The sequence below is a fragment of the Podarcis raffonei genome, chromosome 9 (genome assembly GCF_027172205.1).
Source record: "Podarcis raffonei isolate rPodRaf1 chromosome 9, rPodRaf1.pri, whole genome shotgun sequence".
Lineage (NCBI taxonomy): Eukaryota > Metazoa > Chordata > Lepidosauria > Squamata > Lacertidae > Podarcis > Podarcis raffonei.
Window position 1 is genome coordinate 34,991,387 of NC_070610.1, and position 22,746 is coordinate 35,014,132.

Sequence of the window (22,746 nt, forward strand, 5' to 3'; positions counted from 1 at the left end):
CATTCATCAGAGACTGGAAAATAGCAATACACTTTTTCCATTGAGGAATTAATGTGTGTTGTTCATGCACACTTCATGATAATGAGCAACCCATATTCATAGTAAAAGGCAATCAAAAAGTTTGAAGCTTTAAAAAAATAAAATCCAATACTATTAAATTAATGCTGTCAAATGAATACTCAATAAACAATTAGTAAAATGAGATGAATTCGTTTTCAGAAATGATTTGTGTTATGCTAGCAACAGAAAGGTGGAATGGTTTCCCAACAAATTGCATGGCTTTTTCACAAAAAATTATTGCCAAATGAGTAAGTGCAGAAATAATATTTAAAAGCATTTTTGAAATTTGAAATTTTATGCATGTAATGATAGCAAAACGTCAAAAAATGGTTGATATTAAAGATTATGTAATGCAGATTAGTTACTTTATAATGCTCTTTTAATCATCTAATTGCACCCACAAAGTGGCTCATGTGTGATAGAGTGTTTTTTTTGCCCAACTCTTAATGCATGATTATGGGTGAAATGGGAATTATACTCTTATTAGATAATTGCAAATATGAACCCGAAGTCTTAGCTATGTTGGATTAACTTGGAGTAGAAGCATGTGATATGCAGACAGGCCAGTCAGCTTCTTTTTTTCACGTTACCTCCTTTCAAAATGTTGTAGTAGTATTTGTTAAGACAAACTTTATCTTTTTAAATATTTAAAAATGCTCTCCTGTAAACAGTGCCAGGAATAATATGCCTATGATACTTTGCATGTTGGTGGTAATGGTCAGTATAAACATCTACAAGTCAAAGAGAGATGTATTCTCAGAGCATATAACACTACTTTAATGTAGATGTTGTAACTACTGGTGCCCTTAAACTATAGTAAGACTTTGTCTAGCATTACCTTAGCAGGAGGATCGGGAACTGTGGCCCTCCAGTTGCTGTTGCACTGCAGCTCTTACCATCCCTGACTTGCTATCTAGGGTTAACAAGAGTTGAAGTCCAACAAAATCTAGAAGATATGTTCTCCGTCTCTGTCTTAGTAGCATGTTGTTGTTGTCGTTTAGTCGTGTCTGACTCTTCGTGACCCCAGAGCACGCCAGGCACTCCTGTCTTCCACTGCCTCCCGCAGTTTGTTTGTTTTTTTTATAAGATATTTATAGAGATTTTACAAAAACATAAGTTTACAAATTAGAAAAAAGTCATATAGAAAGAAAAAGATAAAGAGAACATACAAAAATACATAAAAAAGAAAAAAGAAGAAGAATAAAAATACAAAAAACAAATAGATAAAAAAGAATTAAAAACAAGTCCGTTTTTTGTAACTTTAAACTCATTAGCTTGTTTCCTTGGCCTCCTCACACCTCCCCTTTTTGTATTCCCATTTAAATAATCAAATCAGCAAATCCTTACCCTCTTTCGTATATCTTAACTCTGTATCTTAACATATTATGACTCTATATTTTCATCCATTATCAATTCATTTTTGCATATTCTTATTAACTTTGTTGGTAATGCCACTTATTTTCAATCCAACATCATTTTAACATTCATTTATTTTACAGTGTTTCTGCAGATAGTCTTTAAATTTCTTCCAGTCTTCTTCCACCAACTCTTCTCCCAGGTCTTGGATTCTGCCAGTCATTTCCGCCAATTCCATATAGTCCATCACCTTCATCTGCCACTCTTCCAGGGTGGATAACTCTTGTGTCTTCCAATACTTTGCAATAAGTATTCTTGCTGCTGTTGTTGCATACATGAAGAAAGTTCTATCCTTCTTTGGCACCAATTGGCCGACTATGCGCAGGAGAAAGGCCTCTGGTTTCTTCAGGAAGGTATATTTAAATACCTTTTTCATTTCATTATATATCATCTCCTAGAAAGCCTTAATCTTTGGGCACGTCCACCAAAGGTGAAAGAATGTACCTTCATTTTCTTTACTTTTCCAACATTTATTATCGGGCAAATGATATATTTTTGAAAGCTTGACTGGTGTCATGTACCACCTGTATATCATTTTCATAATATTCTCTCTTAAGGCATTACATGCCGTAAATTTCATACCGGTGGTCCACAACTGTTCCCAGTCAGCAAACATAATGTTGTGACCAATATCTTGTGCCCATTTGATGATAGCAGATTTAACCGTTTCATCCTGCGTATTCCATTTTAACAGCAAGTTATACATTCTTGAAAGTATCTTAGTTTTGGGATCTAACAGTTCTGTTTCCAATTTTGATTTTTCCACCTGGAAGCCAATTTTTTTATCCAAATTATAGGCCTCTCTTATTTGATAATAATGAAGCCAGTCTCGCACTTTATCTTTTAATTTCTCAAAACTCTGCAATTTCAATTTGTCTCCTTCTTGTTCCAATATTTCCCAATATTTCGGCCATTTGGCCTCCATATTGAGCTTTTTCTGAGCCTTCACTTCCATTGGTGACAACCACCTTGGGGTTTTATTTTCCAGTAAATCTTTGTATCTTATCCAGACATTAAACAATGCTTTCCTGACAATATGGTTTTTAAATGCTTTATGTGCTTTAACCTTGTCGTACCACAAATATGCATGCCATCCAAAAACATTATTAAAACCTTCTAGATCCAAAATGTCTGTGTTCTCAAGAAGCAGCCAGTCTTTCAACCAGCAAAATGCTGCTGATTCATAGTAAAGTTTAAGGTCTGGCAGGGCAAATCCACCTCTTTCCTTTGTGTCAGTTAATATTTTAAATTTTATTCTAGGCTTCTTGCCCTGCCAGACAAATCTGGAAATGTCCCTCTGCCACTTCTTGAAACAGTCCATCTTGTCCAAAATTTGCAATGATTGGAACAGAAATAACATTTTTGGCAATACTTTGCAATCTTTATAGCTGCAATTCGACCCAACAAGGAAAGCTTCAAATTTGACCATAGTTCCAAATCTTTTTTCACTTCTATCCAACATTTCTCATAGTTATCTTTAAATAAATTTAAATTCTTAGCAGTCACATTAACCCCCAAATATTTTACTTTCTTAACTAATGTTAAACCTGTCTCTTTCTGAAACCTCTCTTTCTCAATTGGTGTAAAATTTTTCTCAAGCACTTTAGTTTTTGACTTGTTCAGCTTAAATCCTGCCACATGACCAAATTCTTGAATCAATTCTAATACTCTTTCGTACTAGATTCTCGTACTAGATTCTCACTGCCTCCCGCAGTTTGGTCAAACTCATGCTGGTAGCTTCAAGAACACTGTCCAACCATCTCATCCTCTGTCGTGCCCTTCTCCTTGTGCCCTCAATCTTTCCCAACATCAGGGTCTTTTTCAGGGAGTCTTCTCTTCTCATGAGGTGACCAAAGTATTGGAGCTTCAGCTTCAGGATCTGTCCTTCCACTCAGGGCTGATTTCCTTAAGAATGGATAGGTTTGATCTTTTTGCAGTCCATGGGACTCTCAAGAATCTCCTCCAGCACCATAATTCAAAAGCATCAATTCTTCAGCGATCAGCCTTCTTTATGGTCCAGTTCTCACTCCCACATATCAGTACTGGGAAAACCATAGCTTTAACTATACGGACCTTTGTCCTTAGTAGCATAGAAGATGCTAAAATATGTAACCCTCCGGTAATGTTTGGAGATCTCCACCAATGTGGTGCATTGTGGTTGGACATGGACTGCAGAACTTGGATTCAAATCTCAACTCTGCCACAAAGCTCAATAGAAAAGGCACTATGAAGTTAACCTATCAATATGAGGATTATTTATTATGGGTACTATCCAACTAAGTCATACTCGGTGTAGATCTATTTACGGTAAACCTGCATTTTACACATGTTTAACATACACTATTTCAACCACACGTGCCCAAATTCATCTCTCTCTGCATGCCTCTATTTGTCCTCTCTTCTGACAGTTCACAAACCTACATGTCTCATTCTGTGTGTTCTGTGAACAGAGAGCCTTTGGCCATGATGGCTCTGGGAATGGTAGGGATGCTCTTGCAAGAACTCACAAAACAATCCCCACAACTTTCAGAGCCAGAAAGACTCAGATCTTAAAAGCTCTTTTGGCGCCAGGTCTACCTGGGGCTTCCAACTTCCTCCCACCTCTCATCCTTCCCTTCCCTTGCTATTACAGAGAAGGCAAGCTGGCTAGTTGTAGGACAGCTATCTCTTTCTCCCTTGGAAAAGGACTAGGCATGCACTAGGTGGCAGCTCCAAAGGCAATTTTGACTGCATGCAATTTTTGCTTATACATGTAAACCTTAGAACCAAACACCCATGCATAATGTGAGGTATCTGTATTTCAATTCTGGATAGGACTTAATACTTTATATACACCCTTCTTCCAAAAAGCTTGGAGGAGCTTACAAATGACTCTGATAATTTCTCAAAACTCTGGGCAGCTTGAAGAGCCAGACCTTCTCAGATTCCTTAACAGAACTGTTAACATATAACCTTCAGACCACTTTCCAGGCCAGTATAAAATGGGATAGCCTCACATATACAGCCTTCAGCGTTTTGAAGAAAATGTGGGCTATAACTGTGATGAATCTACCAATGAATCAGCTGGTAGCAGAAGGCACAGCAAAACGATGTAAATGAAGGAGGCAAGGGGTTGCACACACAGCAGTCTGTATGGTACGAAGGGCCAGCCGTATCATTAGTCAGAGTAGCTGCTACCTGCTCCAGCGATGACATGCTGGAGCTGTGCCACACAGCCCGCTTTCTGCTTCCTAAGGTTGCTGCCTTCAGGTGAAGTAGAGGATGCTTCACCACCCCCAGGGTTTAAGTGAGATTCAACTGAGAGTCCAGGAATATTTTATATATGGACTGAGGGGCTCTGTGAGGCACACAAGTAGCCCAAATGACATGAAATACTCTTGTCAGGTTGCAGCAGGACCTAGATTGTGTTTCAGTGGTCACATTTCCGTAAAGATAAAATCCCACTTCAAGAAATCATTTTAATTAAAAGGTGGGCAATTTGCACAAAAGTAAGTCCATGCGATTTTCAGTTAAGATTCCCTGGGCTCATCCATAATGAGAGGAAACTTGATTAAAATGAGATGCTGCACAGTCCATCCATTTCCCTAAATTACACTGGAGGATTTATAAAATCATTTATCTTATAGGGAAAAGGCTTACACATACTTACCTAGTTGGCACGTAACTCCAACTAAACCGTGGCTTAGCACAAACAAGCAAAAGTGCAGGTTCTCAGATTACAGCTATAGCGCTCCATTCTCAGTCATGCTGCTGCCCTGCTATCCAGAGCTAAATGACTGGTTCAGGGTTACATCAGGGTTTCATTCCAGACAAGCCACAACCAAGACTGGTTTTTTGTTTACTTGGCTTACCCTTGGGTAGCATAACAGCAGCAGGACTGAGAAAGGAGCATTGCAGCCACAGCTGAGATATGAAAGCTAGGAGCTAAATGGAACCTTAAACCTAGATTATGGGTGCAACAATGGAATGTCTAGGTGCACTTTTTTATAACAAGAATACAAAGCTGAAAATGAATGAACTGCAGCTAAAATCTTATTTTCATTTTTTACATGGTCTAGTCCTCATCTGAAGACTGCGAAAAAACAAAGCTATGCCTCCCCTGCTCGCCCACCTAATATTCTTAAGAGGGTCTCTTCTCCAGTCTTCAGAGAGTGGCTGGAAGTGGGGAAGCAGAATAAGGTCCTCCTTTCCTTCTACTCTGCAGTTTTAATCTGACTGCGCCCAGACCTCAGAAACTGCTCGTGCTAATGAAATGCTTTGTCGCAAAACGCACCTAGAACAATGGGAGTTTCAAACGCTGACTGTACACTATGTTTCATGCTTACACTGAGAAAATATAACTCCCATTTTAAACATTAACGTGCTGATGCTGTAAACAGAAGGGAATGCAAACAGGGCTGAAGCACCAGCATCATTTTTAACTTCCCAAATACGCTCTGTTTGATACTATCCCTGCAAATTAGTAAGTATTAAATTAGCCACAGGAGGGCTCCCTCCAGCAAACTGAGCACAACAGAAATACCTTGTTAATGAATAAAAACAATAATTTGTGCTCTTGAGGCTTAATAATAAAGGCTCTAATGCCTCAAAAGTTGCTTGTTCAGGTTACTCTGTGGTACAGTCACACAAGTGCATATTTTGTTTAAATATCTGCACTGTATGGGAGATTTCTGATGTCTCAACAAAGCCTGCACACATTTGGGTTCCACATGGCAGACCTAGTTCTTATATACAGCACTTGAAGTGAGTAAACCTGTGCCTGGACTCTCATCACTTCAGAATACAGGCTTCCGTTCACATAGTGGCGTTCTCCACTGCCCAAAAACAAAAGAGGAGAACATGTCTAACAAATAAAATCAGCATGTCAAAAGGGAAGTCTACCAGGGTTCAGTGGAGCCCAGATGTGGAATCTGAGATCTCTTCAAAAGAAGATGGCAAAGCAGGACTCTTCTCCCAGCCATCTATATTTCCATAGATCCTGAGGAACCATCCAATCTAGACATCACAACTTGGGACTTCTTCTCTCACATACTCTCACCCCCTGGGCTGAAGGAGCAGAGGAGGTGGCAAGCTTCAGGAGGTTCAGAGACAACAGTAAACTGCCTAGCTAGCTGCAAGCATCTACAGTACCCCTGGTTGAGAGCCAGGAAGGGGTGGAGCCTCCAGTACATTTATAAGCTTCCACTATGAGCTTATATGCTGTTTATATTCACTGCTCAAGCAACAGTTCCCTTAGAGCAGGGGTCAGCAAACTTTTTCAGCAGGGGGCTGGTCCACTGTCTCTCAAACCTTGTGTGGGGCCGGACTATATTTTGAAGGGGTGGGGGAATGAATGAAGTCCTATGCCCCACAAATAACTCAGAGATGCATTTTAAATAAAAGCACACATTCTACTCATGTAAAAACATGCTGATTCCCAGACCGTCTACAGGGCGGATTTAGAAGGCGATTGGGCCGGAGCCGGGCCCCAGGCCTTAGTTTGCCTACTCATGCCTTAGAGCATCTAAATAGGGCTTCTCTTTCTCTCCCCGCACCCAACTTGAGATACAACAATATAAAAGAAGGTCATTTCTTTCTATTAATAGTCCTGGAAACATTCCATGAAAGAATGTGATAAAATGCCTTTGGCAGGGATGCCAGAATTCCCCCCCTCCCCCAAGTCAAGCCTGGAAAATAACCTCCAGGGGCTTGTTAAAGCCAATTCAAAGAAGGAGCGAGCTTTACAAGCCCCCAAATTCAAATCTAAGCTGTGGAAGACCTACTCGTCTTTGCCACTAACAAATGCTTTCAACCAGGAGAGAAAGAGAGTTCTCCTTGGCAAGCATGTAACCCAGCCTCAGTGGTTCCCTGCAGGAGTCTGCAAGGTTGAACCTAGCTGGTTTTACTGATGGAGATTACATGGGCTGTCGCTGCATGTAATTCCCAGCAGCTAAAGCAGCCTGTTCCACTGCCAGCTATGGGAAGGGGAGGCAAAGATGGTCTGTGGGTCATCTGTCAGGGATGGTCTTTCTGCTCCAAGTCTCCCTTTTTGTCCCTGCTGCGTCTTGCTTTTAAAATGGTATGGAACGACAGTTTAAAGAGGAGTGAGGGCTCTCAGATCCTTTCCAAATTACTCCAAAAAAAAGAAAAAAAAGAATGCTCACTCATCTTTAGTCCATAGCCAATATTCAGCATTAGAATCATCTTCATGCTGCATCAAAGATTTATTGGAAATGAAAGCTATGAATAAATATCGGCTCCATCGTGGCACACATTCGTCTCTCACTTGGAATCTTTTCAATCCAACACTGGAAGGCCAGTTTTCCAATACTACCACTTTTATGACAGCATATCTGGAGCACCTGAATACTTTTAAATGAAAATTCTCATCCATGTTGAGATGGAGTTTTCAATAGGCCCTTTGATTGACAGCTGTACCTAAAAGCCATTTCCCCCTGGGTGGTATTCAACTAAGTGTTACCCAGAGCAGACCCAGTGAAATTAACCAGTCATGCACATTAATTTCAGTGAGTCTGCTCCAAGTAAAATTTAGTAGAATACGACCCCTTATGTCTCCCTAGTACTTAGCTTGAAGAGAAAATTGGTTTCTCTGTGGTGAGAGCTAGATGCTTAAAGATGTAAGAATTATGGATGTTCTTTTCCATAATTCTTGGAATAATGAGACAAAGACTAGGGGCATCTGGAAAGATAATGACTCTGTCAACAGTGATTTGATCCCAGGAAGAAAAGTGAGGGTCAAACTAGAGAGGATGCTAAAAACATCATTAGCAATTATCCTTTTTTCTCACTCCAGCAGGCTTTGGGAAGGGTCTTCCCAATTTTCCTCAGGACTACAGCTCAAAGAGTGGATGGGGAGATATTAAATTTTTCATCTCCCACCCCAGCCCCAAAGAAAATCCCCCACCCCACCCACTGGTACCATGGGGTGAGATTTTCATTGGGGATGATATGGGGAGGAAATGGTAGCATCTATTCTTCCTGCATAGTATAGTCCTGGTGGCAATTCTGATTAAGGTGGTAGTGGTTTCTTATACCTAACATGGTTGCTGAGGTTGCATTTAGCACTCTGCTTAGTTTGATGCTAAAAAAAGGAAGGAAAATGGAACTGCCCCAAATGACCAAATAGAGGTTAGAATAAGAACACAGGAAACAATGAGTGATATCCAACTCAGAAATGAATTGATATGAATATGACTAATGCTGGGTATCACCCAATAGCAATAGTGAATAATTTCACACACACACAAAAATTGAGTAACCAAGGGTAAGAAAATAAGCTCATAGAAAATAGGCATTGAGAGGAATATTGTTAATATACTTCTGCCTCTTCATCCAATTTCTCGTCAAAGAATGCAATCACAAGAACATTTCACCACCCACCTGCCTCTGGGATAGTTAGCACACGAAAGGCACCGGAGGTGAAATTACATTCTGTTATGTCATGAGGAATATCTTTTGTATGCTGCTAAAGAGCTGGATGGAATAAATATAGAAAAACTCATTAGAGATGCACTGGAAGAATACTGTCAAGGTTACCTATCCATTATTAAGAGTGACTGCCAGATTAGGCAAAAGAAATAGAATAAGAAAGAAAGAGTGCTAAAACAAGAGAAAAAGAGGGATGCTGTTATGAAAAATCACTTAACATCCCAAGTCCCTGTCTTGGGAATTTGCCAGGCAAAGATGTGCTAAGGCATTTACATGCTTTTATATGAGTGTTTCAGTAAGAAACAATATGACAGAGAAGAAAGAGCCAGAAAAAGACTAAAATAAACCATAAAAATTGTAAACAGAACTCAAATGCACCAATTGGAATTTACAAGGCTGTAAAAAAAATGACAGTAAACCATCCTCTGTTAAGTTTCTTGGGTTTTCATGGTATAACAAGAGTGACTGATTTATAGAGAATAGGAGGCTAGTTCATTCTGAATCTGAAGCTTTATATTTATTACTTGGGGTTCTCACTTCACTTCCAAACAACATTTTTAATGAGCCTCTGGTTGTTCTTGTTCTTGCTGTTTTTTAAAACCAGTCTTATTGTATGCCATATGAAAATCCTTAATCAGGGACTACTTTGCTCTTGAATCTTATTTTAAATATCATGCTCAAACAAAATATGAAATGTAAGTACACTGATAATGTATGCCACCACCTGAACAAGAGAGAATGAGAAGAACTGGAAGAACACAATGACATGAAATGAAAAATTGAGCTGTTATGGTTATGTCATCTACTGCACTTCAGATCAACATATTTTAATGATATTTCAAAAGTAATTCATATGGCCTACATATCAATGTGATTCAGAGCACATTCCATAAAATAAAAAGAATATGGGTCTAACCCAGACTTATTTATAAAATAAACACACTGGCATCAATGGGAATTAAGATAGCCATGACTAAAGTCCTGTTGATTTCCAATGAGTCTGCTTTGAATATGACTCAGTGCAACCCTTCTACTGTTTATCAATAGAGACATAGAAGATACAGGCGAGTTTGAAAATACTAGACATTTGCTTAGTGTAATGCTATTATCCTTAAAGGACAGCTTATGCCACTGGCAAACTCCAGCATGTTTCTAACATTGGGAAATCTTCTGGCTGCTATCTCAGGAACCAGGGCTGGTGCCAGGCTTCAGGGAGCCATCAACAAACACACAACATTTTGTTCACCTTCCTCCTGCCGCCACAGTGCCACCACCAACACCACTCCACCCCCGCTGCTAGTGGTTCCCAATTTTGAGGAATGGAGTGCGAACAAAGCTTTATGCTACAGCAAAGGGACAGTTGCCCATTTATCATCACTTGATCTAATCCTATGTTCTAAGCAACATGGACAGCACAGTTTCATATCGCATATCAGACAGTTATTACACCCAGGGCTGGACCAAGGCATTTCAGCAGCCGAGGTGAACCCAAAATGGTGTCCTCTACCCCACTAGGGAAGAAGGGGTGGTTGCAGTTCTACAAGAGGGGCAAAGGTGGGATGAGGCCAGCAGGGCACCCTATTTGCCAAGGGGCTGCTGCAGAGGCGGCGTTGGGGACAGGCTGCTGAGGAGGAGGCAGATGCAATCAAGGCAGCAGCAGCAGCAGGCGATGCATTCCACAGAGGCCAGATCTGCTGCCCTGTGGATCCTGCCACCTGATGTGGTCGCCTCACCTTGCCTCATGGGTGGGCTAGTCCACCCCATATAACTCCATGTATCATGTCCACCTGATCATGTCACCCTTTACTATATTGGCAATGCTGGCCAAGACTGATGGGAGTTGTAGCCAACAGCATCTGGAGGACACCAAGTTGGCTCTTCCCTTCTACATAAAAAAAAAAATCACTGCTGGATCAGACTGAAGGTTCACCTGATCCTGTTTCCTATGGTGGCCAGCCATATAATTCCAAAAACAACAACAACATATTCTGGGCATAAAGGTCACTACGCTCCCCTGCTATTTGGTCCCCCTCAATTGGCATTCAGGGGCATGTTGCCTCTGGTGAAGTTTCCATTGACTTAACATGGTTAAGAGCAATTAATAGGCCTGCCCTCCATTGATTTGTCTAATAACCTTTTAAAAATCATTTAAGCCAGTGGCCATAATCACATGCTGTGCCAGCAAATTCCATAATTGGGTGAAGTGGTGGGGGGTTTTTTTGTCCTGAATCAAAACTGTAAATCAATTTCAGCAGCCAGCCAGTTGTATTTTTGTTGCGGGGTTTTATGTGCAGTGTTTATTTTGATGCTAAAAAGGATGCTCTGTTTACTTGTTAACTGTGTTTTGTATGTTTGTCTTTTATTTAAGATGCTTTAACCTCTGTTGTAAACCACTTAAAGATCTGAATATAAGAAATACTTAAGTTCTCCAAATCAAAATAAAGTACTAGCATCAGGGGGTATGAAGAAAAATAATTTCTCTCCACTAGAAAATATTTATTCTCCCCTGTTACCTGTCATCTGTTTTTTTAGAACTACGAAGTTCTCACAACCAACCTCTGTTTTGTTTGTTTGTTTATTCACATTTTCTCAGCTCTGTGATAACCTTTTCTGAGAAAGGGTTGTCAAGACTGCACATTGTTTAGTAGGAATTTCCTTACTTAACACATGAAATACTTGAATGGTGTACATTTTAAGACTTGAGAGCATATACTAAATGAAATAAAGCATTAAAGCATCTTCAGTAGCAGAGACCACACAACAGAGTAGCACTACATGGAAAGCCTTCATAAATAAGGAAGATTTAAGCGAGGGTGGGAAACCTCAAGCCCAAGGATTTAATGCGGCTCTCTGGGTCTCGCAACCTCAGACCACCCTACCCAACTTCACACCCTGCTTGTGTGTCTTTGTCCGGATAGAATATGGCCGTGAACTCTTATAATGCATCTTGCTTGCCTGGATAGAGAACACTGGGAAGTCGGGGGGAGGTTGAGTGCATGTAGAAACTTCCCTACTTTACAAAGGTAAATTTTGCAACCACAACTCCACCCACCTTTGCCTCTGGCCATGCCCATCACTGACACGTGGGCCCTGGACAATTGCTCTGAAGGGAAGCTGAAAAAGGCATCCCATTCCTGGTCAAAAGCACAGCACTGCAGATGCTTGATGGATGCCCAGACAGAGGGAATTTCACAAAATGAAAGCAGTGGTGTTGAAAGACTTGCTCTATGTGGTCGCAAAGTGGAGCACAGGCACATGTGGCATGGTGAAAAGTGCCTTTCTCAAAGACCACAGTAGCACTGCGCTACTGGCAATGTTCTCTTTCATTCCCAGTATGGAATTTGCCTATATTATAGCCAGTGTTCTAAGAAATGACATGTTTGTTATCCACTACAATTGCTAAGGTTTCTGTCATGGTGAATCATTGCCAGCTTAGACTCCATAAGTGTACATATGAAAGTCAATGGGTTTTTATTGCCCAGTGTACAGCATTTAACACTTACCTACATTGAACCACATTTACCAAGAAAGGGTGGGGTATTGGTTTTGTTTCATTTTTGTTTTATTAGGTATTCTCATTTTGTATGTTACAGTTGTGAACCACCTTGGGATCTTTGGATGAAGGACAGTATACAAATTAATTAATTAATACAATTTTATTGACTAATCACCCAGTTTTGAAATATAGTTTTAGGGCCCTTCCCAGTTTGGGTTGGATTTTCAGCATCCTTAATATTTTTATGTCACCCACAAATGTGTCTACCTTGCTGATCTCTCCTGACTCCACATCAATTCTCAGTAACCTGCACAGTGCTGGTTCAAATACAAGTCCTAGGGGACTAATTACCTCCCTTTACTGCAAAACCCATCTATTCACTGCTACATCTACTTCCTGTTATTTAACTAGCTACTGATGCATACCTAATTGACAATGTAATCCTATGCATGTCTACTCAGAAGTAAGCCCTGTCATGTTCAATGGGTCAGAATTCCCCATATGCTAGTATAGGATTGCAGTCTTAACCAGCTGTTGATTTTATCCCAAGGCCCACTAAGTTTATTCAGGAGCCTTTTGAGATGAGAGTCTGTCAGAAACTTTTACACCATCAAAGCCTACCAATTCACTCCTAAATTCATGCTTGTCTACACTCTCAAAGGTCACCAAAAGGCTGGTGAGTCATTGTAGGCATTATGCAGGAGCCATGCTCATTCTTCCAGAGCAAAGCATAAGAATATCGGAAGCTGCCAGAGGTGACTCAGCAGGTACAGCTGCTCTGCATCTTTTCACCATGCAGGCTTCCCTGCCACCTCATCCTCACCTTCCTAGTAAGCAACAGTGACCTACCTACAGGGAAACTAGCACAGCAGCTCCACCCTACCTGGAGATCAAGCAAGGCCATGGGTCCAACCACCACATTTACTAGCAGTGGTTCTCTAGTATTCCAGACAATGTAGTACTCCCAACCCAACCTGGAGATGTCAGGGATTGAACTCAAAGCATTGAGCTATGCCCCCAAGACAGAAGTTAGGTTAATAGGCCTCTAATTTCTTGGCTCTCCTTAGACCCTTGATAAAAACAACCCAGAGCTATGTTGGCTATTTTCCAGCCCTCTGCTTAGGATGCCAAGGTTGTCGATCAATGATTTCACATTTGAGCTCTTTAAGAATTCTTGGGTGGATACTATTCCCACCTGGACACTGGTTAGCCTTTAATTTGTCAGTTAGCCCTAGGATGTTGTGTCTTGTCACTTCTATTTGCCTTAGCTCTTCAGGTGCCTTCTGGGCATCGTTCAGACATGGGGATCTGTCCAACATTTCTCTCTAGTTTCACTACTCTCCTTCAGCTATCCTTGCACACCTTTGTTGTCTCATGGATCCTCAGAGGCTGGTTTCCTGTCTCTGATTATTTAAAGAACAGATCTGCTAGTGATTGTGATGCATTTTGACACTAGCTACTGCTGTTTTTGCCAGGCAATGGCTCAATCAGCCACCTATCATTTCCCATGTATATTTCATGCAGCGGAAGGAATACAGTATATACCAATTACAAACGAACCTAAATTTAAAAAAAAACAACCACTGATAGTACACAATCCCAGTTCCTTTCAGGTGGGAATGCTATGCGAGTCCATGCAGCCTAGACCATGAACCTTTCAAGTCTCACTGTTTTTCTGCACAGATGCACCTCTACTCAGAAGTAAATTCCAGTGGATTCAACAGATCTCACTCCCAAGTAAGTGGATATAGGATTGCAGCCCTACCTAACAAACTATGGTATGTGTACATTACAAACTTTAAACAAAAACAATTTGAAGACCTCTGTGTATTAAAAAGCATTCACAAATAGAAAATATTTATAAAGTTTTCAGTCAATGTGTCAAGAAGCCACACTAGGGTGTAATATGCAGAATGACTGATGGCTCTACAGAACTACATTGTCTTTAATAGCATTAAATAGTGTGTGGGGGGGTTAATCCTAGAACAAGCAGTGCCAATGTATAACGGACACTTGTTTTGGCCCTCAGAACAAGTGACTCCCAATCCAACCACTCCAGGGATATTATTGATCTTAAATAGCAATCATGTTCATAAAAATAACTGAAATGTGGTATACTTTTTCTTCTAGTGAGAGACCCATCTGAAATATCAAAAGTACATTCCTTTAATCAAGCTGGCAAAAAAGGTCTATTTTGCTGCACTCAGACTCAGGTCCATTCAGATTAGAACTTGATCAAATGAATTTAAATGTGAAAGCCAGACAGCTTCTTAGTACAATACCAGTATAATGGGAGGTGGAGAAACTATTCAAGAAATGTTGGCACCACTTCTTGAAGCACATATTCCTGAGATTGAACTATAAATGATGCCCTGTAATATCTAGTCTTAGAACCCAAGTTTATTGCACCCTATTTCTTGCACATCTGGCTGAAAAGCAGGAGATGTAGAACTAATAATTAACACAGGAAAGCACCTCTCATGCACACAAAATGCACACTACCAAGCATCAACTTGATATTCTGTCCCCTCTTATTACAATAAATACATTTCTTTTGCACACTTATTCAAAACCTGAATCACAGGCCTCTATAGATACTGTTTTGTGTGATGTGAAGGCCCGCTCAAAACATTTTGTTAAAAGTCTTGTTTTACTAATGGGGAGGTAATATTGCTTCTCCAGCACAGCCAAGAACAGAGTTACTCAAGCAGGGTGATTTCTAAAGACCTTATTAGTGCTAATTTCACCCTACATGTTCCAGCAAGTGATCTCCTAGAACTCCAGAGCTCATCTCCTCATTGTCCATGCATTGATTTTTAAGAGGGAAGTTATTATTGCTTGTCGTTGTTTTGCTCTTCATCTGCTGTTTCAATTCTGAGCCCACTTTTCCATATGTACACTTTAGTATGCCCCATTGAGCTTGATGAGGCTCAACTTCTGATCAAACACAGTTAGGGTTGTGGCATAACTCTTCCTTCCACTCAAGGTAATGTGTTATGCCGCAAGTCTGTGCACACTTAGCAAGGGGTAAGCTCCATTGACCATAGCAGGACTTACTTCTGTGTAAGCAGGGCTAGGATTGGGCTGACGGTTAACTAGAACACAAAAGTCATCAGTCATTCAGATGTGCATTTCTCACCTCAAAATCCCTTCAACCAACTGCTAAAAAAGCAGTTACTTATACTTTTTTTAAAAAGTCATTTATAGTTTAATATGGTTAAACACACTGAGCCTTAGAAGAATAGTATGCTCTGAGGCAGCAATACTAGGCATACTTACCAGGGAATAAGCCCTACTGAACAGACAGAGTTGCTTCCAAGTAAGCATGAGGATTGTGCTGTGAAAGTCTGCTAAACCTTACAATCATTTTATGAAGGAGCAGTCTTCTAAAAAAGAGTGATGCTTTATAAGTGTAAAGCTCTGCCTTGTTTCAGAGCACTTCATAGCCTAACATATAGAAACTGTGTACAGCAAATGTCAACAGCAGGCTATCAATCAACAATTGAATGTGCATTAGTGTGTCTTCCATTGATCAAACTAATTTATAAACATTCACTCTGTTGAAAAGATATAATACACTTTGATTGATGGCCCTTGAAATTAAGGACGTTAAAGTAACAGTTAATATATATTGCTGTTGGCCAATGCATTATAAGTGATAAGCAAGCTACAGCATATATTTCTATTTTATTTCATGCCTCTCTCACCCTTATGCATGTGTGAAATGTTTGAAATCTATATGGAACAATTTGCAGTTAGGCCCACAGCAATATTTGCAAGTGAAATATAGCCTTTCCTAATTTATCAGCAGCAATGATTTAAAGTTTTGCATTAAAGCAACTCTCTCAAAGGCACTTAATTTAATGCAAGTCTTATTTTGGTTTACGAGCCATACATAAACTTAATGAGTTGAAAATTATGACAAAAAATATAGGTTAGATTAATTGCGGTTAATCTCAGATGACGAAGACTATAAACTAGAGATACTTAGGAGCACATTATGACATCAAGCAGATAGAACAGTCCACGAACAGAGAGTATGTGTGCATACTTTTGTCTATAGAGTCTGACTACTAGAACAACATTTGGTGAAAGAAGGAACCTGGACACTTTGAAGTGTTAGTGGAACAGTAGGAAACTGGGGGGGGGGGTGAGGTGGGGAGAGAAACAGGTTCTAGCAGGAATAGGACTGCACTGATCAAACAGGATGCTAAGTTTGCCTGCAAGACAAATTGTGAACTTTACTAGATGGCCTTTTGCAAGTCCCCAGAAGGCTAATCTCTCAGCTTAATCTATTCATTGGATTGTTTGAAAGATAAGAACCATAAGACATTTTGTTCAATGAAAAATGAAATTAGTGCTGATGATCATCATGTGACCATACTGAGGCATCCATACCTATTTCTAAAACCATATCATGGCATTTTTTTTTCCATTCCACATTAAACTGCTTAGGCACAACTGCATTCTAGACCTTTCAATTGACAGCAAAATTCTGATCAGGAGAAAACTTCTTATGCACACACCTAGGCACACTCATGCCCAAACTTTGTGGATCAAATTTAGCCTCACTACAGACCATGGGCTATGATCACTGCTGGGGAAGGGGAAGTGGGCTTCAGTTTCATCTCTCACACCCAGGCTAGAGTCAATTACTGTTCTTGGAAATCCAACAAATTAGCCTCTCCTAACTTTCTCCCTTCACAATACAGTTGTCCTTCTTCCGGAAAACCTTAGTACCAAATCCTCCTCTTCCTCATTGGGTCTTTAGATTGTGTTCAGCATTCATGGAGGAAGAGCCTCAAGTTAAAAGGATGCATCACAATTAAGAGCCATTCAGCTTTTTATGGCGACTAAACAGATGCTTTAACTCTCCACTTAACAGACACACACACACACACACACACACACACACACACAATCTCTCTATGCTCCGGGCTGCTCAGGGTCTTTTGCTTTCTGCTTACCTGCTGCTCTCCCAGCATGGTGGATTTCACCAGGTGTCTTTCCCTGTACAGAGACCAGAGTCCGATGTTGGGCAGGAAAATCAGAGTCACCACGAACAACAACGTCATTTGCAGAAATCTTTTCTGTTTCCTCTTCATGGCCAGTGGCAACGGATGCCAGAGAAGAAATGAGGTGATGGGTATCCTTCTCTCCGCTTTTTCCTTCCGTGGTCCAGAGCTCCCTTTGGCTTCCCTCTTGCGCTCCTCAGTCTCACCGATTCACCCCCAAACAGTGAACAGAAACTTCAACTCTGCCTCCAGCTTGGTCACCCCTTCACGGGGGGAGTCTGTAATCTAAGGATCCAAGGAAAAGACAAGGAGTTACTCCTGCTATTCTCTGACACAGCCTGTCAGCCACAGCCCTGCCCCATGGCCCCGAAAAGATCCTAAAAGCCGATGGATCGGTTCCTTCCCCTTACCTCCCCCCCCCCCCGCAACCAATAGAATCGATACGATTGGCTGCAGAGCTGCCGCTGCCGAAGCCCAGAAGTTACAGAGAGCAATTGGGGTGGGGAAGCAGGGAGGGGAGTTGAGTCACCCAACTCGGGGGTGACCCATTCTTCCATCGCCAGTGGCAGAATTTAAGGAGACGAGGCGGGGGAGGAGCACTTGGCAAGATCTTCTTTCCTGCCAGAGCAGAGATTTCTCCCCGAGTGGCAAGGGGCTCCCGGAAATCGGTTCGCGGCGCGCGCGCCTTTCCCACCAATGAAATGGGTCACAAGGTGCAGCCTTACCTGGGACCTCGCACAACGGGGACTCGCAGTTGGAAAAGACATCTTCCAACTCCCTTGCTCTCTCACACACACCATCCCTCCTCCGGAAAGACCAGCCCCTCTTTTCTTCTTCCCTCCCCAGCAATCTCGCTGGCAGAAGGGAAAGCGCTTCGGCAGACTCCAGTTGGCATGACTTCTCACACACACACACACACACACACACACACACACACAGAGAGAGAGAGAGAGAGAGACAGACACACAGCGCGCGCAAACACACACACACACACACCCTCAGACGGTCTGGCTCGGAGACTTTCCCTCCCCATCCATTCCTAGGCAGGGCTAATGGGGTGTGCAGACTATTGCTGAGTGAGGAGTGTGTATGTGTGAGCGTGTGTGTGTGTGTGTGTGTGTGTGTGTGAGAGAGAGAGAGAGAGAGAGAGAGAGAGAAGCTAGAGAAGCGTCCAGGGCAAAATAAAAACAAATCACACCATTGCACTCATCAGGTTACCATTCTTCAGCAGTGGAACATTTTAAAATCACCGTCTTGAAGCTGGGAGACGAGGCGACCACAACGCGCCCGGCTGATGCGGCAGCCCCCCACATCCAAGGCGATGTGGAAAAGTGGGCGGAAGGTGGGCAAGAAAGACCCCCTCCCCACTGACTTCTGCCCCCTCCGCTATTGGCCCAGCCGCCTCATCCGACAAAATACTGGCGGGCGGCTCACACGTGCGGGAGATCCTAATTCCCGGAATTGGGGCTTGGGCTCACGGGTGGCGAGGGTGGCCAGCCCGCCCTTCCGAGCCTCCCTCCCTGGAGAGCCGGCGCGCCCCGCAGCAGCCGCCTCTCACCTGATCCCCCCATCCAGAGCTGCCCACCCCAGAGCAGGAGCAGCCGCGGCTGAGCAGGAGCAGCGCTTTCCTCCGGGGCTGCTGGTCTCCTCCTCCTCCTCCTTCGTCTCCTCTTGTTCCTTCATGATCAGTTGAGCGCTGGCGGCAGCGGCGGCAGCAGCAGCAGCAAGCTGGCTTCTCCGACAAGGCGCGCAGAAAGGGGAGGGGGCGCGACAGAGGCGGCGGAGGAAGAGGCGACGGTGGCGGAGCCCTTTGCCGGCGGAGAGGCAGGGCGGCTTCCTGCGCGGAGTCTCCCCGGCGGCCGCGCTCAGCCGCGCGCTCTCTCCCGCAGCCGCCTCCGCCAGGTGAACGGGGAGCTCTCCGCCCGAGGGGGGCCTGGTGGTGCGTCATGGCCTCGGGCAAGTTGGCGCTGAGGTGAAGCCGACGGAGGCGACGCGACCCAGAGAGGCCGGGTCTGAGGGGACCATGCGCAGCTGAAGAGTACCCCAAATAAAAGTTGGGCTAGGAGGCCAGCGAGGACCCGGCCGAAGCTCCGTCTCTTTTCACGAAGAAAGAGGCTTCCGCCGGCCGCTCAGAATCACTGGGGCGAGGGCCTAGTTTCAGGTGAGGGTGGTAAGCGGCTTAAGCCTGTGCCTGGACTGTACCACTTAAGGCGAGGGGTTGACATGCTAGAATTGTCCACGCGAGATGCAAAGGCTAGAAGAAGCCAAGAAGGAGGATATCTTTAAAAGCCAGTGTGGTGTATTGGTTTTCTGTGCTGGGCCAGGAGCAGGGAGATCTGGGTTCCAATCCAGCCACCAAAGACACCTTTCTGGGTGACCTTGGCGTGGTCTCTCAGCGTGCTCTACCTTGCAGGATTGTTGGGGGCAATGAAATGGGCATGAGTGATGGGTGGGTGCCAACCAGAGCACCTGGGAGGAAGGATGAGCTCCAAATATAGAACAATTTCTGCCCCTATGTATGTTCCCAAATGGGAAGAATTCCATCATGTAAACCGCCACCTGCGGTCTCAGAGTGGCACAGTCCAAGATACAGCTCCTGAGCTGCAGTTTGTATGGCAGTGTAATTATTGGCTTTACTAAAGAGTTGAGGCCAAAGGGGATGGGGGCAACAGAAGAAATGCAGCCGCTAGTGTGTTTGGCACTGCTCCAACTCCAGTTGCATTTGGGTCTTTGCACAGTGCCCTTCTAATGGCAGAAAATGGAACATGGACAAATACAGTTGCTATCCCATTCAAAAATCACATCTGTAGAAAAGCAGACCAGTAATGAATCAAGTTGTTCGGGGAGGTTATGGAATATTCTAAGAGGTTAGACATGTATGTTGGGAAAATTTGGGTATGGTGGTTGGATTCCTGGACTGCAAGGTTGGACTTCAAAAGCCACTATGGATCTGGGAACAGATTGTAGTCACCATGGGGAAGCTGCTGCAGATGGTTTGCCTGTGGGGAGCAATTCTTGTCTTGGTAGTCATATTTGCAAGATCTCATTCGCTTCACCACTAGTAATATTTGCAAGATCTGACTCCCATCATATTTGCATGTCGTAGTAAACCATAATGCCCTCTCATTCCACTCCTTCTGCCTTGTAGCCAAATACAACAGCCACAAGCTTTGGCTTACCATAACATGTGAACTTGTTTCTTCCAAACAAACCACAACTGGTAACACAATTGCAATCCAAAAATAAACACTACTCATTCAAATTAAACTATTTCCTGTGGCATGTAAACACAACCAAAGTGAGCCTCCGTGCTTTCATCTATCCAGTGGTTATGAAGGAATAGAGACTCGTGATTTATCCCTTTCACAACTTATCCTCACAACTATGAGAAATAAGGTCCACTGTGCATTATCTTAACAGCATGTTCATGACCCCCAGACATAGAGGAATTGGAAGGAAGCTCTTCAGAGATGAAATGGACGTAACAATGACTACTCATGTGTAACACTTCAAGAGTGAAATTAACATGGATCCTTGTTGCACCTGGAACTACCCTGCACCTCTGGGATCACCATCCCACTTAACAAATCTTTTCCTCAATGAAGAATGCTTGTGTGCTTTTGAGTTTTGTAGTGCTGGTGAGTTTTCCATGTGTTTTCCTTAAGTACATATGTTGTGTTTGGCAATGATTACAGTTGGTAGCAATTAGATCTCTACTGTACTTTCTGATTCCTACTACCAAGTTCCCTGGACAAAAACCTCATTCATTCAGGATTATGTTGAAATGTACCTTAAAGTTGGTCAGAAACATGACAGATTACAGGGACTGATGGAATAAACACACACAAAAACCCTAAACAGGTACAGTACATGAAATCTTTTTCAGATTAGCTGAGGAATGTAAAATACATTCCTGCCATAGTAGAATAACTTAATGCAGAAGCCCCATGTGTCTTTTTAGCTGCTATTAAGGTGTCTTTATGGGAGCCTTATGTCTTCTGTGATGGTGGCATATGCCATGTTGAATCAGCATACCATGTGGCTATTTCTGCTGTTTTGTTTCCTTTTCTCTTTCCTTGTATAAAGCAACATGTATAAGAATGTAGAGCAAGCATTCTCCATCCTGCAAATGAAAATATCTCTGTTGTCAATCCTCCGCAACACTATCCCCATTTAAAAAGATAATGGAACAATGATAGAACAAAATCAATTATGTTACTTGAACTGTGCAGAATGAATTTAGCAAATTCCTGCCTAAAGGACATCTGAAAGAAGCCGGGTCGGGGGAGGGGGGTACTGATCATGACACTGGCTGTAGATCCTCTGATTTACACATATCGCCAAATATGCTGCAGTGAAGGGGAAGGCTGAGTTGTAGAGCACATGCTTTGAATGCAGAAGTTCCTCAATTCAGTCACCAACATCTCTAGCTAGAGCTGGGGAAGACTCCTGTCCAGAACCATGGAGAGCTTCTCTAGACAATGGACCCATGATCTGACTTCACACAAGCAGTTTCCCATGCTACCTGCTTCGGTACACTGAAAGTAACTGAAGTTTCTCTCTACAGGAAAAGATGTAGGCTGTGTAAACACCATACATTTAAAGAGTGTGTGTGTGCACATACACACACCCAATCCAAAGGGTGTTTCGAATTGCAGCTCTGTGAAGAGTAGACTAAACTTTCTGGAATTCTTTTTGGGAGGTGTGGGGTGTGTGCTCTAAATGTAGTGTTTTTGTGCATCCTAAAACCAAAATGGTGTCTTCATTCTTGGATGTCAATGGAAGGAATAGCAAGTTTGTATGTGTGTATTAATTACACACTTTTATACTGTGTGACTGGACCCAGATGGACTTCATTTCAATACAGACACATTTCTCCTCTGTGGCAAAAATCTGATGTCAACAGCTTTCCAGCTAGGAGAGAAAGCAGCAAGCATATGCTAAGGTCCTGAGACAACATGCAGGAAGCTTTTGATCCTGTTAATCAGTACAGAGCATTCAGGTTTAGTCAGTGTGAGTCATTTTGATCAACATGGGCCTCTCGTGCTTTTCATGTGAAGGGAAACATCCATCACCAATCCTAGTCTGTTATGGAATAAATACAGAATAAACTGTTGGGGACATTGCAGCTACGTAGTGGAATGTTATGTCACCATATTTGTGGTTCTGCTGTCTGATATCGATGATAATTACTTCATTAATGGTTTTATAAAAGTTATGGAAAACACTGATTTTTAAAAAATGTATAAATGACATTCAACAAGTCAGTTCTCCCTACTATGTCCCAGGTGTATGAGGTATAATGATAGTCTACTCTACAAGAGCCTTAAT

General features: G+C 42.4%; 1 protein-coding gene across 4 annotated transcripts in view; it reads right to left on the reverse strand.

Annotated features, from left to right (window-relative positions):
* Positions 1-19,149, reverse strand: part of GALNTL6 (polypeptide N-acetylgalactosaminyltransferase like 6) — a 452,334-nt gene extending 433,185 nt beyond the window's left edge. Inside the window, exons 1-2 of one of the 4 annotated variants that reach the window (XM_053402747.1) lie at positions 18,974-19,149; positions 17,368-17,700 (exon numbers count right to left, since the gene is read on the reverse strand). In XM_053402747.1, coding sequence (XP_053258722.1) covers positions 17,368-17,505 — 138 coding nt within the window. In that variant the 5' untranslated portion in view covers positions 17,506-17,700; positions 18,974-19,149. Of the gene's footprint in view, positions 1-17,367; positions 17,701-18,140; positions 18,312-18,613; positions 18,723-18,973 lie in introns of those variants that run through there. The other 3 variants (XM_053402749.1, XM_053402750.1, XM_053402748.1) reach the window with 3 other exon arrangements.
* Positions 19,150-22,746: the final 3,597 nt, after the last annotated feature.